We start from the raw sequence: 26,653 nt of genomic DNA, 5'->3' as shown, positions 1-26,653 counted from the left end.
AGGATTTTTTCTGGTACCGGTAGGAGGAATGAGGGATTCGCGCTCAGCTAGTGAAAGAGTGAGAAGCACGTCAATTTTTTAGCGAGTAATTGTAGACCGCCATTTTGGGGTCGCTATGAATAAGTGAGGAGTATGGATTTCATATGTGCACCGTTCAGAAAAATACAGTATTGTTTTATTAACAGAAAGGTCGTGTGAGTTGTTATTTCAAATAGTACAATAATTACAATAACTGAAGCCCACCTGTGTACTTTGGAAAATTACGAAGATCCGATAAGCTTAATAGGAACACGGTCAAGACTTCAAAGGTGAACGCGGCGAGCAAACGTAGTATTATAAAGAATGGTAAGCACAAATCTACAGCGGAGGAAGAAACTACTCCGCCCTGCAAAATAATATGAACTAATACGGACTTATTTCCAGGCATAGCTCAGCTTATTGTGCTTGTCATTCACGCCGAAAAATTAATCTCATTAATTCAATACATTTTAAAAAGCCACGCATTTTATTATCATCTATTCCATTATTTTATTATACTATAAGTGCAACAACACACTAGGCAGCTACCTCAGTTCGAACAGATGTAAAACCTGTGTCACTGGTAGAAATCATAATTATACATGATTTGCTGTCTTACATACTGTACCTTCTACACTACACCAACAATAATTTAAAATACAATCAGCATTAGGATAGCTAAATGTATACTGGAAGTACCCAGTTCTCTTGTCAGTACCTATCAATACTTCGTTAATGTGGCAAACTTGTGGCTTTTATTGATCTGTATGAAATATGTCTCAGCAGTAATTTCCACAGCCTACAAGCATGACAATTTTTTAGCTGTAATCTTCTCCTATGGGGCAACATGTTACTCATCTACTTCAGTTCTGACAGAGGTGGTATCTGTCTTATTGAGAGAAAGTCATACATGAAATCACATGTAAAATTTGCTATCTAACATACATTCCTCCACCTTCTACAGTACTGTCAGTCCACTGCAAAATTAAGAGGGGCAGAATAGCTGGGCAGTACTTACCTGAAGGAGGCAAAAATTCCAGAACTGATGACACATTTAAAACAAAAAAACTATTCCTAAATTTCATAATCATTAGTTCCCTTCTCAGGGAGAAAAGAGGAATAGGTTTGTTATGGTTGGAAAGGAGTGGCTGGTCCTTGAGACCACAGGTTGAGGGTACCTACCTGTAGTGAGGACTGACAAAGTTAAAATGTGAGGCGTCAGAGAGAGTATGATGTCAAAAGAACAAAGAAGATACAAAATTCAAGAAATGTAATTAAAAATTGTCTCACGATTGTTTATGTTCCTACTGACTTTGGAATTCTTTGCCATCACTGTACTTAAGAAGTGCAATTTCTGATTTTACTGTGCAACTTTTCTTACATCAAGACAACCAGGCTACATTATCACCAAAGAATGCTAATTAATTTAAAACAATGATCAAACAAATTCAAATGTAATATCTTTCGATATCTGGAAGGGGAATATATTTAAAAGACAAACTTGACATCTAGAAGGGGTATATCTTTAAAAGACAAACTTACTTATCTTTCAGCCGCAAGTTTTGTAATTGAGCTTCAACCTTCAACAGTCTTTCTTCTGTGTGTTTTTTATCCACAAGAGCTTCCTTTAGTTGAGCCTAAAACACAGATATAAAATATATAAGTTCAATAATGTCTATAATAATAAAATTCACAATATATCATACATATGTGGGATAACTTTTCAATCTATGTGCAAAAGTCACCAGCAGAAAGTACAAATAATTTGGGAAAATTCCTCTTCAATTTTTTTCACAAACAATTAAGTGAATAATCATGTCAATTTTTTATGTCAGTTCTTTATAAGAATTATATTTGGACACCTCCTGGAGCCTCAACAGGCAGCTGCACGTGGATGTTGGAACAAGAGCACATGGGAGACTTACTAGTTCTTGTATAAGATAGGCACCAGATGTGTATAAGGGATACTAGGCCACATTCACTTGACAGCAATCACCAAGTAGCAAGCCCAGAAACAATATGGTGTTTCTTATGTTGTAACTCTTTTCTGAGGTCATCAGTACTGAAACTTCAGCATTTTCTGACCAAAGTGCTCTTTAAATGGTTGCCATTTTATCTAAAAAGTGGTTAGTTTTATATTCTTCCAACAGCTCCATAAATATTGGTTTGCATGTAGAATGGCATGCAACTTTTTGATTCCTTTCAGTGTTATCTGTACGTCATTTGCTTTTAGATAAATATCAAAAAGACACCTTGTATAATGGCTGCAAAGATCTGGAAAATCTCTCTTTTTCTTCTGATTACAACAACTGAAACAAAGATTATGGACAAACATTTCTTTCACTCAATATGGGAAAGCTTATTCACATCAAGAGGTTACAAGAATATCTACTGAGAACTAGTTACATGTAATGATTTGAGGTTCAGTCACTGGCCAACTCGACGTTTGCAACCACTGACACTGGAACATCTCCCAATCAAGTCATCATAAAGGAGGAGGATAACAGTCTTAAGATACATTGGTAGAATTGCAAGTGGCCAGTTGTGAATACGGAGCTGGTGTCCAACACATCTGGTTCACATAAGGTGAATTTGGTGGCCATAGCATTCACATGAGTTCACTATCACGCTCCTCAAACCACTGTAGCACTATTCTGGCCTTTGACATGACCGATTATCCTTCTGGATAATGACATCACCACTAAGGAAAATATCAAGTATGAAAGGATGCAAGTGGTCTACAATAATGTTCACACAGGCCACAGCTGTTATTAAGTCTTCGATTACTATCACACATCCATGGAATCCTAGGTGAATGTCCTCCATGGGCTTGTATACATGGCAAACTGCATGTTTCAAGTCACCATTCACCTGGATAATTATTTATCCAGTCAATTTGGACAGGACCACTGATTGGTTTAATAAGATAGGTCATTCATTCAACCACAAGATAAGTTTTTATTGATCCACAGCCCAGTATCAATGATCCCACGACAAGTGCAATCATACTTGATGATGTTCTGGGTCAATATGGCAACATGTATGGCTGATCTGCAGCAGAGCCCATGTTCAACAATGTGCACTGAATGGTGAACTCTGAAACACTTATCCCTGCATCAGCACTGTGTCATCACATCTGCCTCTATCCTGCCTTACACAGCAGGCAAGTCTTCAACCTCTGCAATCTATGATGATGTGACACACACATCCAATACTTAGTCACCTATTCACAGATTCATCATCTTTCAACCACTTTCCAGAGATGCTCAGGACAGTAGTATGTGTGTAGCTAAGCAGTTTCAGCATTTCTAAGATTCCCATTCCCAGATGTCAGGCCATAACAATCTGCCTTTGTCAAAGTCATTCATACCAATGGATTTCCCCATTTGCCACCTGTATCATTACTACAATGATCTCCCAGTTGTATCTGCTGTGTCTCTGAACAAATACAATATTTCACTCAAATAAGACTTCAACGGAAGAACCATAATGCCTTTTAACTGGTTCAGCGTAACCCAAATTATGTTCAACAAATGATGTTTCGAACATTATTCCTCCATAAACTGAGTCTAGTACTTAAAAATAGTGCCACCTACCAGAAAAAGAGCTGTCAATATTTGGTGGTAGTAGAAAGTAAGACTTCAAATCATAATCTTCTTCACTTGATGGCTTACCTTCCCCATATGTGACAAATTAGAGAAATACATAATTCAGTTTATCCTATTGTTACTTGTAGATGAATATGTTTGCGAAATAAGAAGGTTTCCAGAAACTGTTTCTTCTTTTAAAAAAAGCCACACTGTGATGGAATTTGCTCTTAGCACCAAGAATCTAGATAGTGGTCTACATCGATTTTTTAGTGTATATGCTGAATCCTAAGTCATCACTAGGCATAGGGCGAGTGAGGATGCTGTAGAAGGAAAGTACCTCATTTTTCTCTGCCTTCAGTGTACAATATATATCTTGGTCTACAGTATTTAAGGTAAATTGTTAGCATATCTCTTCCACTGAGGAATACAACAAAACTGTCGTCAAGGTATCAGAAGATACTTTGGCTTTTGGAGGCCATGTCCAGATGTTGGCTTTCACGGTGTACTGCCGATGCCGGTGTTACTGTGAGGTGGAGAGTAGTCTCTGACTTATAAAACAACCAAAATTAATTATAAATGCTTCTTTTTTCAATGTACAATACATTGCACAATAAAATCATGCATGCTTACAAATGACCACTTATTGCAGCCGTTAGTTAGTCCTCGAGATAAATTCTTGACAAAAGTGCCAGAATATTTTACCATATTTGTCATACTGTGTACTAGTTTTCCTCATCTGTCACCATACAAAAGACTTCCTTGTCCAGCTCTAATGATCTACAACTCCTCATTTGTGTGTAAATGCTGCCATCATGGCCATTTCGAACGACACAATTCAGCCCCACTATGACTGTTGTTCCAGGATAGAGGGTGAGTTAGTTGGCATATGCAAGCAACTGAAAATAACACTGACTAATGTCCAACAATTGGAGGTTGGTGCACATGTTTGTAAAGGGCAAGCCTCCTAGTGTTGTTAGAGATATCACACTGTGGACCCTGTCTCCTCTACAGGAAGTACAGCACCTAGCACTACTTTATTTCTTGACTGTGAGCAGCATGTCAGTGGCTGGATTAGGCATCCTATACAAAGGAGACAGGAAGCATCACTCTAACCAACAAGTTACAGATGCTGTCTTTCAGTGAGCCAGTGAGACTCACTTCACCTGTTGGTAAAGCTGTTATGAACTGTGTCAAAAGGAGACAAACATAAAGAGGTAGTGATATAGCAACTGTTGGCAGTTCAAACATATAGCGAACAGAGGTAACCCTTCGAAATATAGCAGGAAGGGATGGGAAGGAACACCAGGTGCACTCACATGTGTATGCCTGGACACTTCATTCAACATGCTGAAGAGGGAAGACAGTGCAACCAACTTCAGTCCGCGGTGCACAATGGATTCCAAAGCCATGCTTGAATCACTCCACTGATTGGCAGAGAAAGTTGAGAAGATCAGCATGGCACACACAGTGTCAACAGAGATCACAATTTTCAGCATCGTTCTCAGAGCTGATCGTGATCCCTGGCCCAGGGTTGAGTTGAGGGATGAGACCACATGTTGAGGGATGAGACCACATACTTTGAAGGCTCTGTGAGAAGCTAGGCTGTGACTTTCTGGGATTGTGTCATAAATTGATTAAGTGTGCACTACACATAATGATGTACCCTCTGAAAAAAGCTGCACAAATATTCAGTCAGATCTTGACAAGCTTTCAAAGTGGTGCAAACTTCGGCAACTTGCTTAAATGTTCAAAAATATAAAATTGTGCACTTTGCAAAATGAAAAATGTAATATCCTGCGACTACAGTATCAAGGAGCCACAATTGGAACCAGTCAAATGTAGAACTATCTGGGTATTTGTAGGGATATGAAATAGGATGATCATACAGCCTCAGTCGTAGGTAAAGCAGGGGGCTGACTTCAATTTATTGGTAGCTTAGTAGGAAAATGCTATCAGTCTACAAGGGAAACTGATTACAAATTATTCATGAATACTGCTCATGTGTGTGGGACCAGTACCAAATAGGACTAACACAGGGTACTGGACTTACACAGAGAAGGTTAGTACAAATGGTCACAGGTTTGTCTGACCTGTGGGAGAGTGCCACAGAGATACTGAAGGAACTCAAATGGCAAACGAATGAAGATAGACGCAAACTACTTTTCTTTTCCACAAAGAACAGTAATTCCAACATTAAGATCGCCAAGAAATTTTATTTATTTACTTTTGTCTTATGTGCAAATGCCTGCTTTCATTGGTGTATCGGTCATTGATTTTTTCACCCGTCTTCTTCTCATAGTGGAACATCTCTTTTTCTGATGTTGGAAAGTCGGAGAGGGATTTGGATATTTGACAGGCGTTTGAAATTTCTTTTGTAATGATTTCTTAACGTCATTTGTCGATATAGCATTACAGCTCAAAAATGTTCAATAACTGATATTTTCTTTCTTCTGAGTATGGCTGTGCCCTGTGCTTATGCCCTCAAAGAAAAAACTACAGATTAATGTTTCAGGCCATACGTCTCGCCTTTCTGATGTGGATGGTACGAACTTTTTCTTGTTGTGGGTGAAGTATGCAATGGTGATGAACTACGATACTATGACATTTTGCAGGACCCAAGACAAGCATTGTGGATGGCATAAAGCACACCACCTTCAGGAGGCAGTTTTTCCATCAGTGACAGGATGACTGCCAGAACTGAGACCGATGGGGTCAGCAGGTTCCTGGTTTGGCACTCCTCTGGCCAATCTGATACGCCTGGACACCAGTAGAATATCGTTACATAACAGGATAAGGTGGCTGGGGATGCCGTCTACCTCTGTATCTATGCATAACGTCTCTCTTGAAGCGCCTGGAGTCGGACATGCACCTCCGTGACGTTTCCGCGCTTACTAAACATACCCGTGGAGAAATGCACCATTCTTCTTTTTCTTCGGATCTGCCAATCCCCATGAATTGCCTCATGTTTTTACCATTTGGTCATTTTGTGCATACTAACGGTCGTATAATATTCCCCTGAGGTATGCCCAAACCTCTGTTTGCGTGTGAAGCTTTCTCACCGTGAAAAACGACGTTTAGTGTTCTATTTGCTAGCAACCTGCGTCACCTGTACGTTTTTCCAGTCACGAAGCCAGTCTGATACTCTGCACATTCGTATTTTGTTTACTACGCAACACTATCGAACGTCTTCCGTAAGTCGAGGGAACAAGGCTTCAACTTGTGCAACAGGATCTGCTGCCTTCCGAATCTTGTGGACGTACGTAGTAAAGTGGCTTTCACAAAACAGTTGATAGCGGAATCCATGTAGATTCCTACTGAGGAGATTTTTCAGTCTTCAGAAAGGCTGTAACACGCGAGGTTAAATGTGTACCAAAATTCTACAACAGATTGATGTCAGCGTAAGCACGAAGTTTCCTGCAGTAGACGCGAATTAGTTTGGAATGTTTACTAATGTTAACAACTCGGAATTTAACTAACGTTAACAACTCGGAATTTATGTCCGTGTCGTCAGCATCACAGCATCAACCGCGGACTGGGATGGAGGCAAAATAGTTAGTTTAATTTTTTACATCGTGTTTCCTTAGTGAAGGCTACAGGACGTTACTGAAGCAGGCTAAATAACTGATGATAAATTCGTGCATCCAAATGCGCCGAAAACGTCGCTACAAATGTTTGAAAGATCGAAAATCATTTTATAATGATACATGCTGTGTGTGTGTGTGTGTGTGTGTGTGTGTGTGTGTGTGTGAGAGAGAGAGAGCGAGAGAGAGAGAGAGAGAGAGAGAGAGAGAGAGGGGGGGGGGGGGGGCACTATGTGCACGTATATGTTGTTTCGGTTTTACGAATATGTCGATGTTTGGTGAAATTCCGACAAAGAGGAGATAATTTAAAACTTCCTACATGGTTTCGCACAACTTCCGATGTACAATCTAACGTTGCCATATAGAATAAGTGGTCCAGTGTTGAGCAACTGAGATCTAGCACGTTGAGCATAGTGCATCATTTACACTCTCTCTCTAAGCGGGTGGGGGTAGCAGTCTTAGGATAAAATTAGTGACTGAAAGATCCCCTTGTACTGTCTTTGACCAACCCGCACTGCAGCACCGTTACCAATTTAATCTGCAGTTGACCAGAAGTAGACCACTACATTTCGCATCTCGTGCCCTGTTCTCGCCCAAGTGCACAAGATTTCTCCGGATAGGCCCATGTGGATGAGGTTAACACACCTTATCATGCATACAGTAACAGATCTGAAAGTGTTTTAATAGCGGACGATTAAGAAGAACAAGGAACGGGTGGTTTTTGTGCTTGATGGAGCTTCATACGGATGGAGTTCGAAGCATTTTACTTAAATCGACTACGCTATCAATTTTAAAGTATTGTTCTAGTGTCTGGGATCAGTTCCAGGAGGGTATTGTTAAGAGAGAAACATGAAAACATGCACTCCTAAGGCTACACGGTTCTGCACTTAGAACAGGCTATAATGTTAGATCCCTTCAGTTTCTGACCTATCAGTTGTGTGGAATGCAGCGCTGCTAATATCCCAATGTAAGAAATATATTTCCAGCGCATGATATACATCCTTCTTGCAGGTTTCTCTACGATAAACTATGGTAACAAACTGTAAAATAAGAAAACTACTTCCTTAAAACATCGGCTCTGTGTGATACATGAGCAGTATAGCTTTCCAGATATGTATAGCGTCCACTGTACACCTCCGATAATGGTTCACAAATTATACTATGCCCGTATCGGTCCTATGTAAAATGATCGTTAGTAACGGACATAACCCTTACAAGGAAACAGATAAACACATAGCAGCGGCGTCTGACATGTGAAATGAGACATCATGCCGCCACTAACTCTAAACAGCACACCTGTCAAGCAGATGTATACACGGGGATTGCTGTGTCTCACAAATACCTATCAGTAACTTAGAATCATATTAGTTATGAAACTGAAGTCTCGATTTTATACCCAAGATGCGACAGGAAAATGGAGTACATCACATAAATCTTCGTTTGTTTAGAGAAATGTGTCTAAACAGGATCGTCACGTTTCATCACACATGAAATGAAATGGAAGTTCTGTGATAACCGAGAAGTTTGCTGTTATCGATCGCAAGTAGACAGTGCTCTAAGTCACAACATACATGTGGTGTGTGTACTGCAAGACCTTCGGTACACACACCATCAGATTATTTGACTTGCTCTAACGAAGTAAGCGAGTGTCAGCAATATGTCTCGTGGTCTTAGCGTGGCGTGTTTATCTTCTGCCGTTAGGTCAGACGATAGAAATGCCACTTGCACGCTTAGAGTAGCAGATTGACGGTGACCAACTTTAAACAGAACTTGATTAATTTTCACAGACATTTATTAAAATAATAAAAAGCGTAGAAATAACTTAACTTGGTTCTGGATGCTATTTACAATTAGGGATGGGCTATGATCGCGCTCGAGAAACGCGCGACGCGAAAGCATTTTCTCGAGAATTTCTCGGGTACGCTCGAGAAGTTGACAGTGCTGCACTCTCTGAGAAATTGCGCAAACCTTCGGTACACGAAGCACTCGTCGTACGTACGTGCTCGGAAAACTTTGAAATTCTATGATTGATATCAACTGTACTACCGTTATTAATGTTTACTGAAGTATTAGTATATGTCTCATAAGACAAAAATCATAGAATTATTGTTTAAAACAAAGCACAGAATTCGTATAAAACAGAAATTACCTTGTACATTCTGCATGTATGCATGCATGCTTAAACGTAAAAGAGAAGTGCTATAGCCTTTTATATACAGAAACTGCGTACATGCGTTTAATTACTGAAGGAAGAAAGGAAACAAAAGTTGTTCAGCAGAAGGCATTTTTACATCGCATTGCTACACTGCCGTCGATTTTTGTTTAGAAATATGATTTTATTAACCAATTGATCTTTTAGTCTGCTTCTTTGTTTGTTTATAAGTAGTCCTGTTTTCTAAAATATTCTTTCACTGGGAACAGAAGTTGCAGGTATTGCAAGATATTTTTTTGCCACGACAGCTAGACCTGGGTAACAGTTTTCATTTTTTTTTCCAGTAGTGTAAAGGATTATCCGTGCGTTGTAGGTACGGTTCTTCCAAATATCGTTGTACCTCCAGGCCTATGCTATCACAACCGCTTTTCATTAGATTTTTATTGGAAACCTCTTCATCGAAAGAAGCCCATAAGGAACTACTGGCGTTTTGTACGATATGGTACTCGAGGTTAGTGTCGTTAGCAGCCGAATGAGTAGATCGTACGGTCTCTACCACGTTTGTGCACTCTGCAATTAGGCTTGCAATGGCATGTTTTGAATGAATGGGATTCGTAAATGGTAACGTTTTGAATCTTGGGTCGAGAACTGTGGCAACGGCATGTACTTTTGTTTCTATGAAGCCTAGCCGGGCTATTAGCGAGTTGTGCAGACGTTGCTGTAGCTCTTGCGCTGTCGTGGTAGCCCACTTCCCATTGCGTACGGTTATGATTAGCTGTCTGATTATTGGAATAGCTTTCGAAAGAGAGGTGTAGTTTTCTGTTGAGATTTCACTTGTTACCACTTCAAATGGCTCTAGTGCACACAAACATTCGCTCAAAATTCGCCACTCGTCAGCTGTGAGGTTCTCTACACCTGAATACAAAGTTGATAAACAGGCTGCAATGCATTCCTTTTGCTCCACTAGACGTTGTAGCATATGAACAGGTTTTTTCATTATATCCTGGATCTCATGGAGTTTTTCCATTAGCATTGCAACTTGTTTTAAAATGGCTAACAATCTTTCTGGCTTTTTCCCGCATTATGCAGAGCTCACTGTTGCTGTTCAAAGAACTTTTCACAACTAAATTGATAGTGTGTGCTAAACAAGGCACATGTTGCATATCTACGTTGCCACTGAGAATAAGTTGTACGGCTGCCGTCATATTACTGGCGTTGTCAGTTGTGATGCTTACAACTTTGTTTTCAATGTTCCATTTTGAAATCACGTTATCTAACGCCTCACTAATATTTAGAGCTGTATGCTTTTCCGGGAAACGGAATGTCTAGAGAGCTAGAGCTTTCAGGCACCAATTAGTGTTAATGAAATGACCAGTTACAGCAATACATGCCTCACTATTGAGTGAGGTCCAAATATCGGTCGTTAAAGAAACACAAGTAGAGTCTTCCACGGCCAAGTTTACAGCCTCTTTCTGTTCATGGTAATCGTCCTCAATCACGAGGCGCAACTTTTTTCGATTTGGTATCGAGTATTGTGGGTCCAACAGTGAAACAAAACGTCGAAAACCAGTGTACTCGACGATTGAAAGCGGTTGAAAATCGTCTGTTATCATGGCCACTAGTGCTTCATCTAGCTGTTGTTGCCGTTTACTTCCCTCTATGAAGAGAAACGTAAGATTTAGATCAGTGCACCTGCGAGGGGATACGTTATGCTCGACAACTAGTACAATAAAATTACATATCGTATCGTGCAAAAGCTAGGATAGTATAGGTTTGATTTTGGGGTATGTTGTAGATTATCGGGGTACGATTAAAAAATCAATGTTTTCTAAGCGTGGCGGACCGCTTGGGACACTATCCGACCTTTTAGCACGGAATTCACTTTTTGTACCACACGTACCTGGATATTTTGTCTGTCTCGCACTATTGGAAGAATGAGCCTCTGTATCCACGGACGTCGCTGTTTTATTGCTCGATAAATTGCGCAGTTTAAAATGTCTAATCATGCCCGTTGTATTATTTGATACATTACGGAGATTTTTACGACATATGTTGCAAGTAACGTTATCTCCATCCTCCGTAAAGTATTGCCAGCACCATGACGTTCGTTTTCGAGTGTCCATATTGATTTGAATAACAACTTTACTCGAATGAAACCTGCGACATACTAGTGACGAGCACAGAGAGCGTGTTTGTCTAGCGGCGGCATTCAATTCATAAAACAGCGGCGCGGCGTATGTTGTCGCAGCCAACTGGCGCGCAGCGGCACACGCCGCCGAGCCATTTCTCGTGAGCTTCTCGAGAATTGCTTGAGAACTAGAGGCTCGAGAAATTCTCGATGCGCTCGAGTCGCCGCGCCTCGCCATCCCATCACTGTTTACAATTGACAATCTGAAGTTAATCTTATTCTCACATATCTCTGATACTTGACAAAGTGTCTATACATTTCTCTTCAAGGCTATGTACAGGAATATGATAATCTTATTAGGCGCAGACTGAAACTTGACTATATACTAATGCAGACTGACTAATCGGAGGTCTGTACACTCGTTATAATACCTCGCGCCTTCAGGTATCACTGCGCGAGTGTGGTCCGCGAGGAGAAAAGTTTCTACGTTAGCAGCAATCTCATTGGCTGCGTTACATATTAATACGCGGATCGGCGGAAGCAGAATTTGGTCCGTCTCTAAGACAGCGCCATCTCGTACTGCGGAGACGGACGAGCGCTGCGCCTGTGCTGTTGTGCTTAGCGGAACGCGCTCTATTGGGAAAGTCGTGTACGCGCTGACTACGCGGAACTATGTACACAACAATACGAAACGTGATTGCATCCTGACATACCAGCAGAAAAAATGGTCAAATGACCTACAGCAACATATCCCTCTCTAGAATGCATCATCAGTCTGCCACTGAATCATACCTCGCTACAGTTCCATCTCAATCAATCACCCCGTCCACTCTCTGTCATCCTTTAACCCAGATGCATGTAAGTTTAGAGGTAGATGGTTCTCTGATTTCCTGAAAAGCGTCAAATACAGTAGTCAACTCGCATGTATCACTTTTACCTCAATAGAGATACAGTAGAATGCTGCCTCGACGGAAAAAAAAGTGACTGTTTCCCTGGTTCCCTCCGCTTCCATGTCGATGTTTTCTCGGATTCTCTTGCCATCGCATACTTGTCCCCATGTACAAGAATTGTTCTGCGCCAACCAGAAGACACGCAATTACTTCCTCAATTTCCCCACATTTAGCGTATTTTGTCTCAATTAATACGTATTTTCTGCTATTTTTCGCAATTCTATCGAATTTTTTATGTCACTTCTACCCATGCGATCATGACGTAACATCTCATTCCATCTTCTAAAATTCCTTGTAAATGTAGTACAGCTGCCAACACCTGGAAAAATGCACTGTTTTTGTGATCGGGATGCGTAGTATAGCACTGTACTCGATTGCATAAAGTAGCCTCCACCGGCATATTCCACATCTGCAGTGCATTTGCTATGTTTTCTGTGTGTCTGTGTCGTATCTTGGGTATAAAATCGAGACTTCAGTTTCATAATTAAGATGATTCTAAGTTAGCGATAGGTGTTTGTGAGACACTGCAGTCCTCGTGTATACATCTGCTTGACAGATGTGCTGTTTACAGATGTAGTGGTGGCATGACGTGTAATTTCACATGTTGGACGCCACTACAATGCATTTATCTGTTTCCTTGTAGGAGGTATTTCCCATTACTAATGATCATTTTATATAGGACTGATGCGGGCATAGTATAATTTCTGAACCATGATCGGGTGTGAACAGCGGATGCTATACATCTCTGAAAAGCTATAATGCGCATGTACCACACAGAGTAGATGTTTTAAGGAAGTAGTTTTTTTTTCATTTCACAGTTTGTTACCATGGTTTATAGTAGAGAAACCTGCAAGAAGGATGTATGTCATGCGCTGGAAATCTATTTCTTACATTGGGATAATAACAGCGCTGCATTCCACACAACTGATAGGTCGGGAACTGAAGGGATCTAACATTATAGCCTGTTTTAAGTGCAGAACCGTGTAGCCTCTTAACAATACCCTCCTGGAACTGATCCCAGACACTAGAACAATACTTTAAAATTGATAGTGTAGTCGATTTAAGTAAAATGCTTCGAACTCCATCCATCTGGAGCTCCATCAAGCACAAAAACCACCCATTTCTTGTTCTTCTTAATCGTCCGCTATTAAAACACTTTCAGATCTATTACTGCACTCTGATAAGGGGTGTTAACCTCATCCACATGGGCCTATCCGGAGAAATCTTGTGCACTTGGGCGAGGACTCGGCAAGTTCCATTCATTCACGAGATGCGGAATGTAGCGGCCTACTTATGGTCAGCTGCAGATTAAATCAGTAACGGTGCTGCAGTGTGGGTTGGTCAAAGATAGTGCAAGGGGATCTTCCAGTGTTTAATGTTATCCTAAGACTGCGAGACTGCACTGTGACTCCCTTCTGCAGAGAGATACATCATAAATTCTGTACTATGCTCGAGGTGCTAGAAATATGTAAAGCGCTGTCTGGTATACTTTAATGATGTATATGTTCGAAAATTAAGAATGAATGGACATACTGCACAGTCATCTATCCATGGTCGAGGTGTTAGAAATATGCAGAGCGCTGTCTGGTATACTTTGATGATGTATATGTTCGAGAATTAACAATGAATGGATGTACTGCAAAGTCATCTATCTACATTTGTAAGGGTACTCGCAAAGTAGATAATGGGCAGTTTATCGATGATACTGAAACTGGGAAACATGCTGTCGCATCATTGGTCAGTGCTGAAATTACTGTAAAATTGCTAAAATTGTTCGCACTATCAACTGAAATGCGTATTGTTACAGTACATCGACGGTGTCTTTTCCATCCCATCCGTCCACTGGCACACTGTTGGTTACCGCATAATGATTGACTGACATCGTTTGTTTGAGATGGAGAAAGAGTTTTGGTGGAGGGGCAACACCTTCTGGGGATGGCTAACACCGAAACAGTGATCGCGTATATGACTGCAAAATGAGGAATCAGTCAAAATGGAATGCAGGGCCATCAGCTATTCCGCACTGTGACAGATAACTTTAAATTTAGAGCTCATCAATCACCTTTGGACTGCAGTTTGGAAACGCTCCATGATGCTGCCAAACTCTTCCAGTTTCCCTATGTTTTAACTGTCTTTTATTTGAAACCACCCAGTGTGTGTGGTGTGTTATGGTAGCAGCAGTAACAACGTTATTTACACCATGCAACGTTTAGTGAGGCAGTGGATCAGAATGTGTTAATGTCAGTTTAGAACCCAACACAGATCTCAAAGTCATGGTGGAAAGACAAAATGTATGGCAGTGCACAAAGCGTGTTACAGAAGCGGGGAAAAAAGCAATGTTTCAAACAACGACAGATGGCCACAGGGACCGTCTCTTGCGACTTACAGTATGGTATGTGCGATACGGTCATCCTCCTACAGTACATGTGATGCAACTTTAAACTGATCTGTGCAGCGGATCAATACCTGTATATTTAATAGGATTGTCACATGTGCTCTGTGCCAGCAAGCATACGGTAATTGTTTTCGATGCATGGGAGGGGAGAGATGCGGTAAAAATCTTATCGAGTTCTCTATCAGATGAAGTTGGTGGAGCTTTAATAGTTCGTAATTTTTCTCTGTTGGATGGTACAGCATAACAATGATAGCATGTTGGTGCGAGAGACGTGAATTGGTCCTGAGGGACGCTGATCTGCTTCAGACAGCAGTTCCTGTATGTAGTTTGGGGATGCACCACAATGCAATAGCAAAATCCTCATCCTTCTTCCAGTTCCCGTACTGTCTTTTACACTACCCTGTGTTACTGGAGTGGGCTCCATTTGACGCTGACCTTACAGATTGTACACGGTTAGTGGAGCTATGACAACATGTTCCCATTTCCACCGAATGATTAAAACACGGTCCTGTCACACTAACTCAGGTCACTCTGTTTCTACATGGGTTGCAGAAGGTGGTAGATACAGTTCTCTCCGACTTCTACTCAGTTCTGACTTAAACTGGAATGATCACATGCACAAAGCTGCAGAAATGGCAGTGGTTGCAAGAGGCATACGGACTATCTAAAATATTACTATAGCAGACAGGTTCGAGAAAGGTGACTCATTTCGAGATATGAGAGTGGTAGGAATATGATTCACTTGTGGCTGTAATCATTAAACGACTTCTCCATCAGATACAACACAGGTATGTGGTTGATGGAAAGACTTGATTCCAAATCATAGACATCATTTCTACTGCAAAGCGCAGCACTAGAGATCTGGAAAGCTAGTGTACATTTCTTACGACCTCAATCAGCACACCATCTACTGATAGTGATCGTTTTCAGTCAACCATTGCCTATAACTCAGCGGATATATCACGGAACCTCTGACGTGACATCGAGAGACGGTGACGGGATAAGTTTCTAGTTACTCAGTGGTTTACAGCATGCTCCACCTCGCTAAAGTTTCAAGTTTCTAGAGAAATAATTTCGAGTCTATATCTTCGGATTTACTCTGCACAAGTCATATTGCTATGTAAGCGATATTGCTGTGTGCCTGATATCGAGAAGTATCACGTAAATGATATAATATTCTGGCAAACCATGTGAAAATACATGTGTTCTTGTAATCCCGGAGTCTGGAGATGGGTGTAGAAAGCAAGCAAGGAAGCAAATGGGTTGGGGCCAGAAACAGGGACGCCTTTGTGCCAAGGGGAATCGACCCAGCCTTTGCATCACAGTCTTCGCGGTATATGTACGGATGTCTGGTGGTCGCTACTGCGTGTCCTATCACGAGGGAGGTATAGATTCAGCACTTCGATAGTTGTAAGGGGAATGAAAGATTTTTTTTTTAATGTGAAAATTATGAGCACTATAAATACTGAGATTCTTTCCAGAACGACAGTCGCAAAGAGGAGACATATCCAGTACATTGCTTTGTGTCAGACTGCGGCAGCATTCCTAATATTTAACTGTAGTTACACTGACAAATATGTGTCTGGTTCCCAATATTCTAGTGAGTCAGGAGATTGCCGTAGAAAGCACAACAGCAAGCAGGCAGGTCGGGGCCAGAAACAGCATCTCAGCGGCCTCCTTCGTTCCGAGATGGGGCTTGCCCTTCCTTTGTACAACAGTTCACAGACTCTGAGAAAGCTTCTGGCTAAAAAAGGTCTTGGCTCGTGGCTCCCCTTGTCGGACGAATAGTGAACTAATACTCAGTTTGCATTGAGTCGCCTTGGAGGCCGCATGTGTCGTGTGTATACTCTGTGAAAATATGGGAAGATTCAATAAGAGGAGTGTTTGCGCTCGGAGTATTGATAGTGTTCGAACTCCTACCACTCAGGTCCTCCTGAGATGTGGGGTCGTCCATGGATGGCTGGTCTCTCTCTGGTAGACATGCTCTTCCACAGCTGTGGTCATGGCCTGCATTTATGGTGGCAGTTTTCTCTATCGGCGCTGCACAGCGGCACGGTGAGTAGTGGAATGTATTTGGCGATCTGTAGACCACTTTTGCAGGGTTTAGTGGTCAGTGCAATATGGCGATCTGTACAAAATAGTTTTGTTGCTGAAAGTCTCGTCTGCAAAAAAAGAGGCAGACAGTGCTTCCTCACCAGCAGCATCAGTAATTTGGCGATAAATTCAGTAAGAGCCAATTAGAATGCTCCATTCATTCACAAGACATCTTTTTTGCTGGGACATATGAGCCTCTACAGATTGGTTCGATCAAGATGGAGGCAAGTTATCTAGAGAAAGTTCTGAGGGTAAGGTGGTGTATTCTTTGTTCAGATGTTCAAAGACAAGTTGAAGCAGACCACCCTTCTCTAGAGTGATGCTGTCTCTCATCCAATATTGTGGTATTAGGGCATCTCCAGACCAGTACCTGTAGGACACCGGAAATTCCAGCCATGCTACGCACACATCTCGAGGCGATGCATCAGCCTCGCTGGGCAGGTAAACACTTGCGTGTGGCCGATGTGTCTCGCGTGTCCCGTTAGGAACGCTAGTAACAATGCACCCAGTGCTATTCTGGGAAACATTGCAACACATTTCTCTATAGCGCATTTAGAAGGGGGGCTTGGCTGTTATTTACATAGATCTGTGACGTCAGTGTAAAATCGAGAACCTTTTAGCTGCGTCTGCGAAGGTGAGTCGCTATGCAAACATTTTTCTCGGCTCTGGCCCGGCAGGTATGCGACTTTCACTTGCTGGCTGTGGGCGGTAGCGGCCTGAGAGCAATGGCTCGCACCCCTGCGTTCGTCTCTCCGGCAGTGGCTTGTGTCCGGCACGCCATGCAAAGCGATGTGCAGCGTCGGCGGCGTCAGCATGTGCGCGCATTGGAACAGTTCGCTGATACATCGCGGTTGACAATAGTTCGAAAACGTTTTTTATGTGCACTGAGTGTTTGTGCACTGCATATTTAAGGCTGTTTAAGCGTTGTGAGCGCGTTTGCAGAGCATTTTACATTCATCATTTCATCAGTTTTATGCATAGTGGACGTGTCTGTTGCATTACTTTGTGAACAGGTCTGTAGGCTGTGCAATGCTTTATTTCGACGTTGAGCGTGTTTGCAGAGCCTTTTACATGCGTTATTTTGATAATTTACGAGTTGTTTTTGTGTCTGCATCTCAGTGTGTTGCAATATTTCGGTGATTTACGAGTAGTTTGCAGGTCTGCGTGCTGTGCACTGCGTTATTTAGATAATTTACAAGTAGTTTGCAGGTCTGTAGGCTCTGTATTGTGACCCCAAGCATGTCAGAGAGAGTGTTTTATATCGGTGTAATAAATGTACTACGTGAAATCCGTCCCTATAAATTGTTCCAAAATAAATAAAGTACACTCCTTCCTCTCTGCAGAAGCCCAGGACAGGCTGAGTCCTTTTCCCGCAATTTTTGCCCAGACTGCCATGGGATGATAGCGCCCTCTGGTGGCATACTGTGTACTAGGACAGTTGGACTCCAGACCTCATTGTGGACAAAATGGATGGAGCTACTGTCTCAAATTGTTTAAATAAAGATTGCCTGCAAAATAAAGACTTACGCCCATCCTATCCAGCGGTCCAGCACAGGCTGAGTCCTTTCCCCACCAATTCCTAGGAAGACGTGGCGGTCGGATGACTTTGGTTAGTGAAGATAGCCCAAGTGACGCTTTTGCCCGCCATTTTCTTAGGTTAGTGGAGGTAGCCCAAGTGACCTTTTTTCTGCCACAATTTGAACTTTTATCTGGGGGAGGGGAGGGGATGGGGTTGGTTAGTGGAGGTAGCCTAATTGACCAATTTTCCCACCAAAATTTGAACTTCCCGCCATGACGTCATTGCGAAGTTGCCATATCTATCGCCGCCATGTTGAACAAACTTGGCAATAATGCAGAGTGGGGTGACGTCGGCCTTGCCCACTACTTGTGTTTACTGCAAACTAGGTGAACATAGATCTGCAATGGTCTAGTTTCTTGCTGGATGTTACAATTCTAGCTACTGTCTTCTCAAGTAGCAGTCTGCTGAATGGCGCCACAGCTATAATCCACAACTAATCTGGATGTGAAAGAGTACACGGTACTTTGTTAAAAGATACTGCGTTGTTATGATATGTCTTAATTTTCTTAAGAGGTATACGACTCGCGAAAGCTTCAACATTCATGTGCAACGAGTCCTTGCCATGTAAGCTTGCTGTCAATTGCATAACCAAGTAGTTTCAAGCGCTTACAGTATTCAAGAATATGGTGTCATCAACACTACATAATAGCAATTGTGTTCTTCTTCATTTATTTTTATCCTGTTTATTGAGAACCACTCTTTAGCCATAATGATTATAAAATCTAATTCTTGAATTGACAGATTCAGGCCTTACGAGTACATAATAAAGTTGTATCATCTGCGAACTGAACTTTTAACCCCTAGTCATTTACAACAAACAAAGATCGCTGAGGCATCCCACAGTCTAGTTTCTGTTCAAATGACATTGCTCTGGAGTGGGCACCGTCTTTTGGGGACTCCAGGTTGCTCAGCAGAGCTTTGTGTGATATGCATCCTACTGCTTTCGTAATATCTCAGTATTACCGGAATGAATTTCTTTTCATATGTCTTCACTGTCTTTCTGACAAGATCAGTCACTTCTGTAGCAACGGGCATTCCATCTACACCTACATCTAAATGATTGCTCTGCAGTTCACAATCAAGTGCATGGCAGAGGTTCATCGAACCACCTTCAAGCTTTTTCTCTAACGACCCGCTCTACAATGGCTCGCTAGAGAAACGAACATTTAAATATTTCCAACGAACTCCGATTTCTCTTATTTTATTTGATGCTCATTTCTCCCTGAGTAGGTGGGCGCCAACAAAATATTTTCGCACTCTGAGGAGAAAGTTGTTGATCGAAATTTCGTGAGAAGATCCTACTGCAACGAAAAACGCCTCTGTTTTAATGATAGCACCCCAATTCGCGTATCATATCCGAGGCACTCTCCCCTATTTCGCGATAATACAAACGAGCTCCAATTCTTTGGACTTTTTCGATGTCCTCTGTCAATGTGGATCCCACACGGCACAGCACTAGACCAGAAGAGGGCAGACAAACGTGGTGCTAGCGATGTCTTCAGTAGACCTGGTGCATTTCTCAAGTGTTCTACCAATACATGGCAGTCTTTGTTTCGCTTTGCCCACAACATTATCTATGTTATCGTTTCAATTACGGTTTTCGCAACTGTAATCCTCCAGTATTTAGCTACATCTACAGCCTTTAGATTTGTGTGATTTATCGTGTAAGCAAAATTTAGTGGATTTCTTTTAGCACTCAAGTGAATGACTTCACAGTTTCCATTATTTACAGTCAACTTGCCACATTTCGCACCACACAGATGTCTTGTCTAAATCATTTCGCAATTGGTTTTGATTGCCTGATGACTTTATAAGATTTTAAATGACACCATCATTTGCAAACAATCTAAGTGGGCTGCCCAGATTGTCTCCTTAATTATTTATGTAGATCAGGAACAGCAGAGGGCCTGTAACACTTACTCGTGGAACGCCAGGTATTACTTCTAGTTTATTCGACGACTTTCCATGAATGAATACGAACTGTGACCTTTCTAACAGGAGACCACAACTGAGACGATACTTCATAGGCACGCAATTTGATTAGAAGTCGCTTGTCAGGAACGGTGTCAAGAGCCACCCGAAAATCCAAAAATATGGAATCAATCCGATACCTCCAACCGGTAGCACTCATTGCTTCATGATAATAAAGTGATGTGGGGCGCTCAACTGCGCGGTCATCAGCGCCCGCTTCATAAGAATAAAGTTCTAGTTGTGTTTCACAAGAACGATGTCTTCTGAATCCGTGTTGGCTGCTTGGCAATAAGTCGTTTTCTTCGAGGAAATTCATAATGTTCGAGTACAGTATATGTTCCAAAATTCATACTGCGCACCATGGAATAGGCTGTTACTTTCAAAGTAACTGAATGAAATTTTCACTCTACAGCGGTGTGTACAATGAACCGATATTTACTGCCAGATTAAAACTGTGAGCCGGGCCGAGACTCGAACTCTGGACCTTTGCCTTTCGCGGGCAAGTGCTGTACCAACTGAGCTACCCAAGCACGACTCACGGCCCGTCCTCACACCTTCAATTCTGCCAGTCTCCTACCTTCCAAACTTTACAGAAACTCTCCTGCGAAACTTGCAGAACTAGCACTCCTGGAAGAAAGGATTTTGCGGAAACATGGCTTAGCCAGAGCCTGAAGGATGTTTTCAGAATGAAATTTTCACTCTGTAGCGGATTGTCTGCTCATATGAAACTTACTGGCAGATTTATCTAGCCAGTAAACGAATGACTGATGTTAGCCTGTTGCTTGACAGATCAGGCGCACCATCTCCTTTGTCGACTGGTAATAGGACTGTCGCTAGTGGTTCTTTACCTGCGACTGTGCTTTGTTGGACGGTGACTGTTACAATTATCTTAACTTATTTTGTGATTCCCGCTTACGGTGTCGCAAGTGACAAATTGTATCAGGACCCGGTATTACCAAAACTCACAAGATAAGGAGAACAATGGTCAACGCCACCATATTCGTTCCAGTTTTTAAATGCGTCACTGCCTAGGAAGGAACGGAAAATGTTAAAATTGGTAACATCAATTCCTCGAAAAGACAGAAATTTCTAGCACAATTGTTATGTCTGCGACTGTCGTTCTTCAGAGGAGCTTGTCGTATACGCAGGATATTTATCACAAATGCTAAAGAAGTTACGATACTATAGAAAAAATTCTGCTTAAAAGTAGGAGCTATTCCTCATTTATGACCGGTTTATCAAAATACCTATCCAAGACATTATGCAAAAGGAAGCGTCAGCAGAGACACAAACGAAAAAGAAAAGTCATTAAGGAGATAACAATAGGCCAGACTAAATTGCGAAAGCGGTGTTTTTTAAGGCAGCTCATTAATTAACACTGATATTTCCACAGATCCACAAACAAATTGAGAAGAAAGTATGCCGGAGAACGTCAAAAACAGCTTAGAAAAAGACTGCTTTGTTTATCACCTGAGAGGGTGCATGACGCTTTATTCAAGGTGAAAATGTGTTCTAAATTTTCGTGGCTTTAGAGTCAAAATTCTGATATGCCCGACTCCTTCATTGCGTTCACTAGATATCATGGTTGTACTGCAGAACAGACACTGTTCACATCCTGCTCAAAAGTGATATTCTATGCTCTTATATATGTAGAAAGAGTCGCCGCGGAAAACTATTTTCGGCAGTTTATTGGTCAAAGGTTTTATGAATCATTGTCATCCGTACACTTCAAAGTTTTTATTTCTTCTCCCTGCACTTCATTTCTAAATTTCTCCTTAGTTTCCGTTACTGCTTTCTTAATATACAAACTGAATGACATGGGGCTAGGCTACAACCCTGTCTCACTTCATTCTCAACAGCTGCTTCCCTTTTACCTCTTTCGACTGTTGTAATTGCAGTTTCGTTTCTGTACAAGTTGTAAATAACCTTTCATTCCCTGCACTTTATCCCTGCAACCTTTAAAATGTCAGAGTGTATTGAAATCAACTTTGTCAAAAGCTTTCTAAATCTACAAGCCTACAAACGCAATAATCATACGAAGGGCGTTTAATAACTAATCAACATATTTTTTCTCGGCCTGTTTCGGTTGACAAAATGCGGAATTTTTTGTGAGGCATTGCGGAATATTCTCGTGTCAGCCCCTATTGGTTCGTGATTTCCGATAGGTGGCAACGCTATAATAGCCTTCAAAATGGCGTCTGTAACGGTGGTGCGTCCCAAGCACACAGCTGTCACTGAGTTTCTCTTGGAGGAAATCCAGAGCATGGCGGATATTCATAGGCGCTTGCACAATCTCTACGGAGATCTGACAATTAACAAATGCACGGTGAGTCATTATCGCAATAAGGTCGCGCAGCGCTATCCGATCTCCCGTGTGTAAGCAGGACCTATGACACCAACAACGTGTTCGTCACCACAAAAATGCAAACAAACTATTCCTTCTCCATGGCAACGCAACGCCTTACAGAAGTCTGCGCACCCGAGAGAAGCTCACAAAACTTCACTGGACTGTTCTCCCTGCCTGCCTTTGTGGCCGAGCGGTTCTAGGTGCTTCAGTCTGGAACCACGCAACCGCTACGGTCGCAGGTTCGAATCCTGCCTCGGGCATGGATGTGTGTGATGTCCTAAGCTTATTTAGGTTTACGTAGTTCTAAGTTCTAGGGGACTGATGAGCTCAGATGTTAAGTCCCATAGTGCTTAGAGCCATTTGAACCATTTTTTTGAGTCATATCTGAAATTTCTTCCGTGCTTATGGTTGACTCTCCGTTGAGAAAACTGTCTTCCATCCTTAGAGGAAAAGGTTGTCAGTTTAACAATACACCTCCTTTGAGTCACATCCTGGTCGAGCGGTTCTAGGCGCTTCAGTCAGGAACCACGCGGCTGCTACGGTCGCAGGTTCGAATCCTGCCTCGGGCATGGATGTGTGTGATGTCCTTAGGTTAGTTAGGTTTAAGTAGTTCTAAGTTCTAGGGGACTGATGACCTCAAATGTTAAATCCCATATTGCTCAGAGCCATTTGAACCATTTTGAACTGTTCTTCCTCATCCACCCTGCATCCCAGATCTCGCACCTTCCGCCTTCCATCCGTTTGGCCCAATGAAGGATCACACTCCGCGGGAAGCAGTACGTCGATGATGGGGAGGTCGCTGATGCACCAAGACGTTGGCTCCGGCGTCAACTAGTAGACTGGTAGACTGGTACCATGCAGGCGCACAGGCCCTCTCATAATGGTGGCGTAAGTCAGTCGAATGGATCGGAGAATACGTTGAAAAATAGGATTTTGTATCCAAAAGAGTGGGGAAAATTATGGTGTATCGGAATCCTGAATATCCAACCTGGTTTCAGAAAAAAAAAGTGTTGCATTACTTACTGCTCGATCCTCGTAAGTTTTGCTCTCTTCAGTCCACATTCTAAGACCTCTGGTCTTCCTGCTTTCCTCTAGAACGTAAACTGATCGCCCCCCCCCCCCCCCCCCCAAGTCACTTGTACGTTTTTCCATTCTTCTGCAAATAATTCGTGTCAATATTTTGCAGCCCTGACTTAATAAACTAGTTACGTTACACACTACCCATCCCTGGTAGCGCATTTCCTCTTGTACTCGCTAAGCCTTCAGTGTCGTTTAATCATCTAATCAGCATTGTTGTCAACCCACGCACTGCTTATGGAAAGACTCTCTTAACCCTCGTAGAACGGGGGTTAACCGTGGCTGTAGCCTGCGGCCGGCGCTAAGAGGTGAAGCGTCGCGAGCAAACAGTGGCAGCGGCGGCGGCAGGAGCATGGCACGGCGCCCTATCTGTTTGCAACAATTACGCGCGCCGGCTAACAGCGTTTTCCGGCGAGTTATTCGGCCGTCGCGCCGTCCGCAGGAGCCGGCCGATCCGGTTAGCGAACAATTGCGTGGTGTTTGCGCGCAAACTGGACCCTGATTGCGCTAACCGCGCGCCGAGTGTCCCGCCTCGGCTCGTTACTGCGATGACCGCCGCGTCGGGCCGGACGCGGCCGCTTCTCGTTACTAGACCGCCTCACGCGTCCAAACTGACCAGTCAATACGGCCGGCGCATCGACATCAAAGTCTCATCAGCTGCCGAGCCATTCTGCTCCCACAGTACAAACGTGGGCCCAGTGGGCTGGCAGGTTTGACGCTGGTCAATACTCAAACGCTACAAATTTCTCGTAACTACTGAACTGTCGGACTACATTATTATGACTACTTTCCAGATCTGACGATTACGGCTCCTAGCCCGTGAGGTCCGTCTCGTGGCGCGAATTTGCGATGCAGGTATGTATGTGGAAGATCGCCGCCTGTCTCGCCAGGTAAATCTGTGACGCCTAACTTGGGGTCCATCTGTCGAAGAATTGACGGCCAAAGTGACGGGAAAGCTTCGCCAATTCTACCCACGGTTACACGCGATGACAAGACTCCTACAGGATGTTGGATTCTTTCTGTACAAGAGGCTGCTGCTTCTAGTTTTGGAGTATGCAGCATTTGTCGGTGAAAACATGATCGTCTGCCTACTGCGGATACAAAGTCCAGCTGTCCAACTTCCATTGAATTTCCCTCACGATGACCTGATGGCGGAACTGAATCAGCTAGACAGAATACCTCACCTTCGAGAGACGTTTAAACGCATGGTCGATCACTTCGATGAAAACAAACCTTCGCTACAGAGTTCAGCGTCACGACACTGGTTGCCACACCTACTGCCGAAACAATATTGTTCCTTCCAGCGTATTAACGTACATTTTTGATGCGTTGCTGGTCAATACAGAATCGAGCGTCAAGAGGAAAGCCTTATTATATACTTCGTTCATCATAAGAATAAACCATATGTAAACAAACGCAAACACGATGACTGGTCGGCAGCCGTAGGTCTGTACAATGGTGTTGTTGTTCCGCTCTTGGAAGTAGGTCCAGCTTATGCATTAGATATCTTATTACTTTGTCAATGTAAATGAAACTTTGAGACATTCTGCTGTATTAAAAGCCATCAACGTTTTTCTTGATCATACTTTAGCTACGTAATATTTATTTCAAAAATCGTGTACAGTCACAGTCTCCGTAAACGCTACTTGTGCTCTGATTTTCTCGCTGTTCATACGTACCGTGAAAATGAGTGATACAGCTTCCTCCTTCGTTGTGAAACGTGCGCGCGGAAAACAGTTAATGGCGAGAAACAAGTTGTTCTTAATGTTTTTCACAATACCACAGAGAAAAATTAGCTTTGACGTTGTTTGATAAACACTATGTCCTATATACAGGGTGTTACAAAAAAGTACGGCCAAACTTTCAGGAAACATTCCTCACACACAAATAAAGAAAAGATGTTATGTGGACATGTGTCCGGAAACGCTTAATTTCCATGTTAGAGCTCATTTTAGTTTCGTCAGTATGTACTGTACTTCCTCAATCCACCGCCATGATTTCATACGGGATACTCTACCTGTGCTGCTTGCCTTTGCAAGTACGAAACAACATGTGGTTCATGCACGATGGAGCTCCTGCACATTTCAGTCGAAGTGTTCGTACGCTTCTCAACAACAGATTCGGTGACCGATGGATTTGTAGAGGCGGACCAATTCCATGGCCTCCACGCTCTCCTGACCTCAACCCTCTTGACTTTCATTTATGGGGGCATTTGAAAGCTCTTGTCCACGCAAACCCGGTACCAAATGTAGAGACTCTTCGTGCTCGTATTGTGGACGGCTGTGATACAATACGCCATTCTGCAGGGCGGCATCAGCGCGTCAGGGATTCCATGTGACGGAGGGTGGATGAATGTATCCTCGCTAACGGAGGACATTTTGAACATCTCCTGTAACAAAGTGTTTGAAGTCACGCTGGTACGTTCTGTTGCTGTGTGTTTCCAGTCCATGATTAATGTGATTTGAAGAGAAGTAATAATATGAGCTCTAACATGGAAAGTAAGCGTTTCCGGACACATGTCCACATAACATATTTTATTTCTTTGTGTGTGAGGAATGTTTCCTGAAAGTTTCGCCGTACCTTTTTGTAACACCCTGTATAAGGGTGGGTATTTTCATTATACAGGGTGTACATAAAGTCCGGGAATACTTTCAATTGTTTATTGGACAAGAACTAAATATCGTACACATGTCATACATACTGCATTTTGAAGAGAAACTCTGAAAGTTTAATTTACAAACATTCGATATGCGAACCATGTTCCGGCAGAC

The 26,653-nt window shown here is 42.5% G+C and overlaps 1 protein-coding gene across 1 annotated transcript in view; it reads right to left on the bottom strand.

Moving 5' to 3' along the window:
- LOC126471439 (uncharacterized) overlaps nucleotides 1-26,653 on the bottom strand; it is a 246,061-nt gene that overhangs the window by 15,549 nt on the left and 203,859 nt on the right. The window contains exon 7 of the mRNA XM_050099613.1: nucleotides 1,561-1,655. Within this exon, the coding sequence (XP_049955570.1) occupies nucleotides 1,561-1,655 (95 nt within the window). The remainder of the gene's footprint in view (nucleotides 1-1,560; nucleotides 1,656-26,653) is intronic.

The sequence above is a fragment of the Schistocerca serialis genome, chromosome 1, assembly GCF_023864345.2.
Source record: "Schistocerca serialis cubense isolate TAMUIC-IGC-003099 chromosome 1, iqSchSeri2.2, whole genome shotgun sequence".
NCBI classification, from domain to species: domain Eukaryota; kingdom Metazoa; phylum Arthropoda; class Insecta; order Orthoptera; family Acrididae; genus Schistocerca; species Schistocerca serialis.
This window is presented reverse-complemented; position numbering and strand designations above follow the sequence as displayed.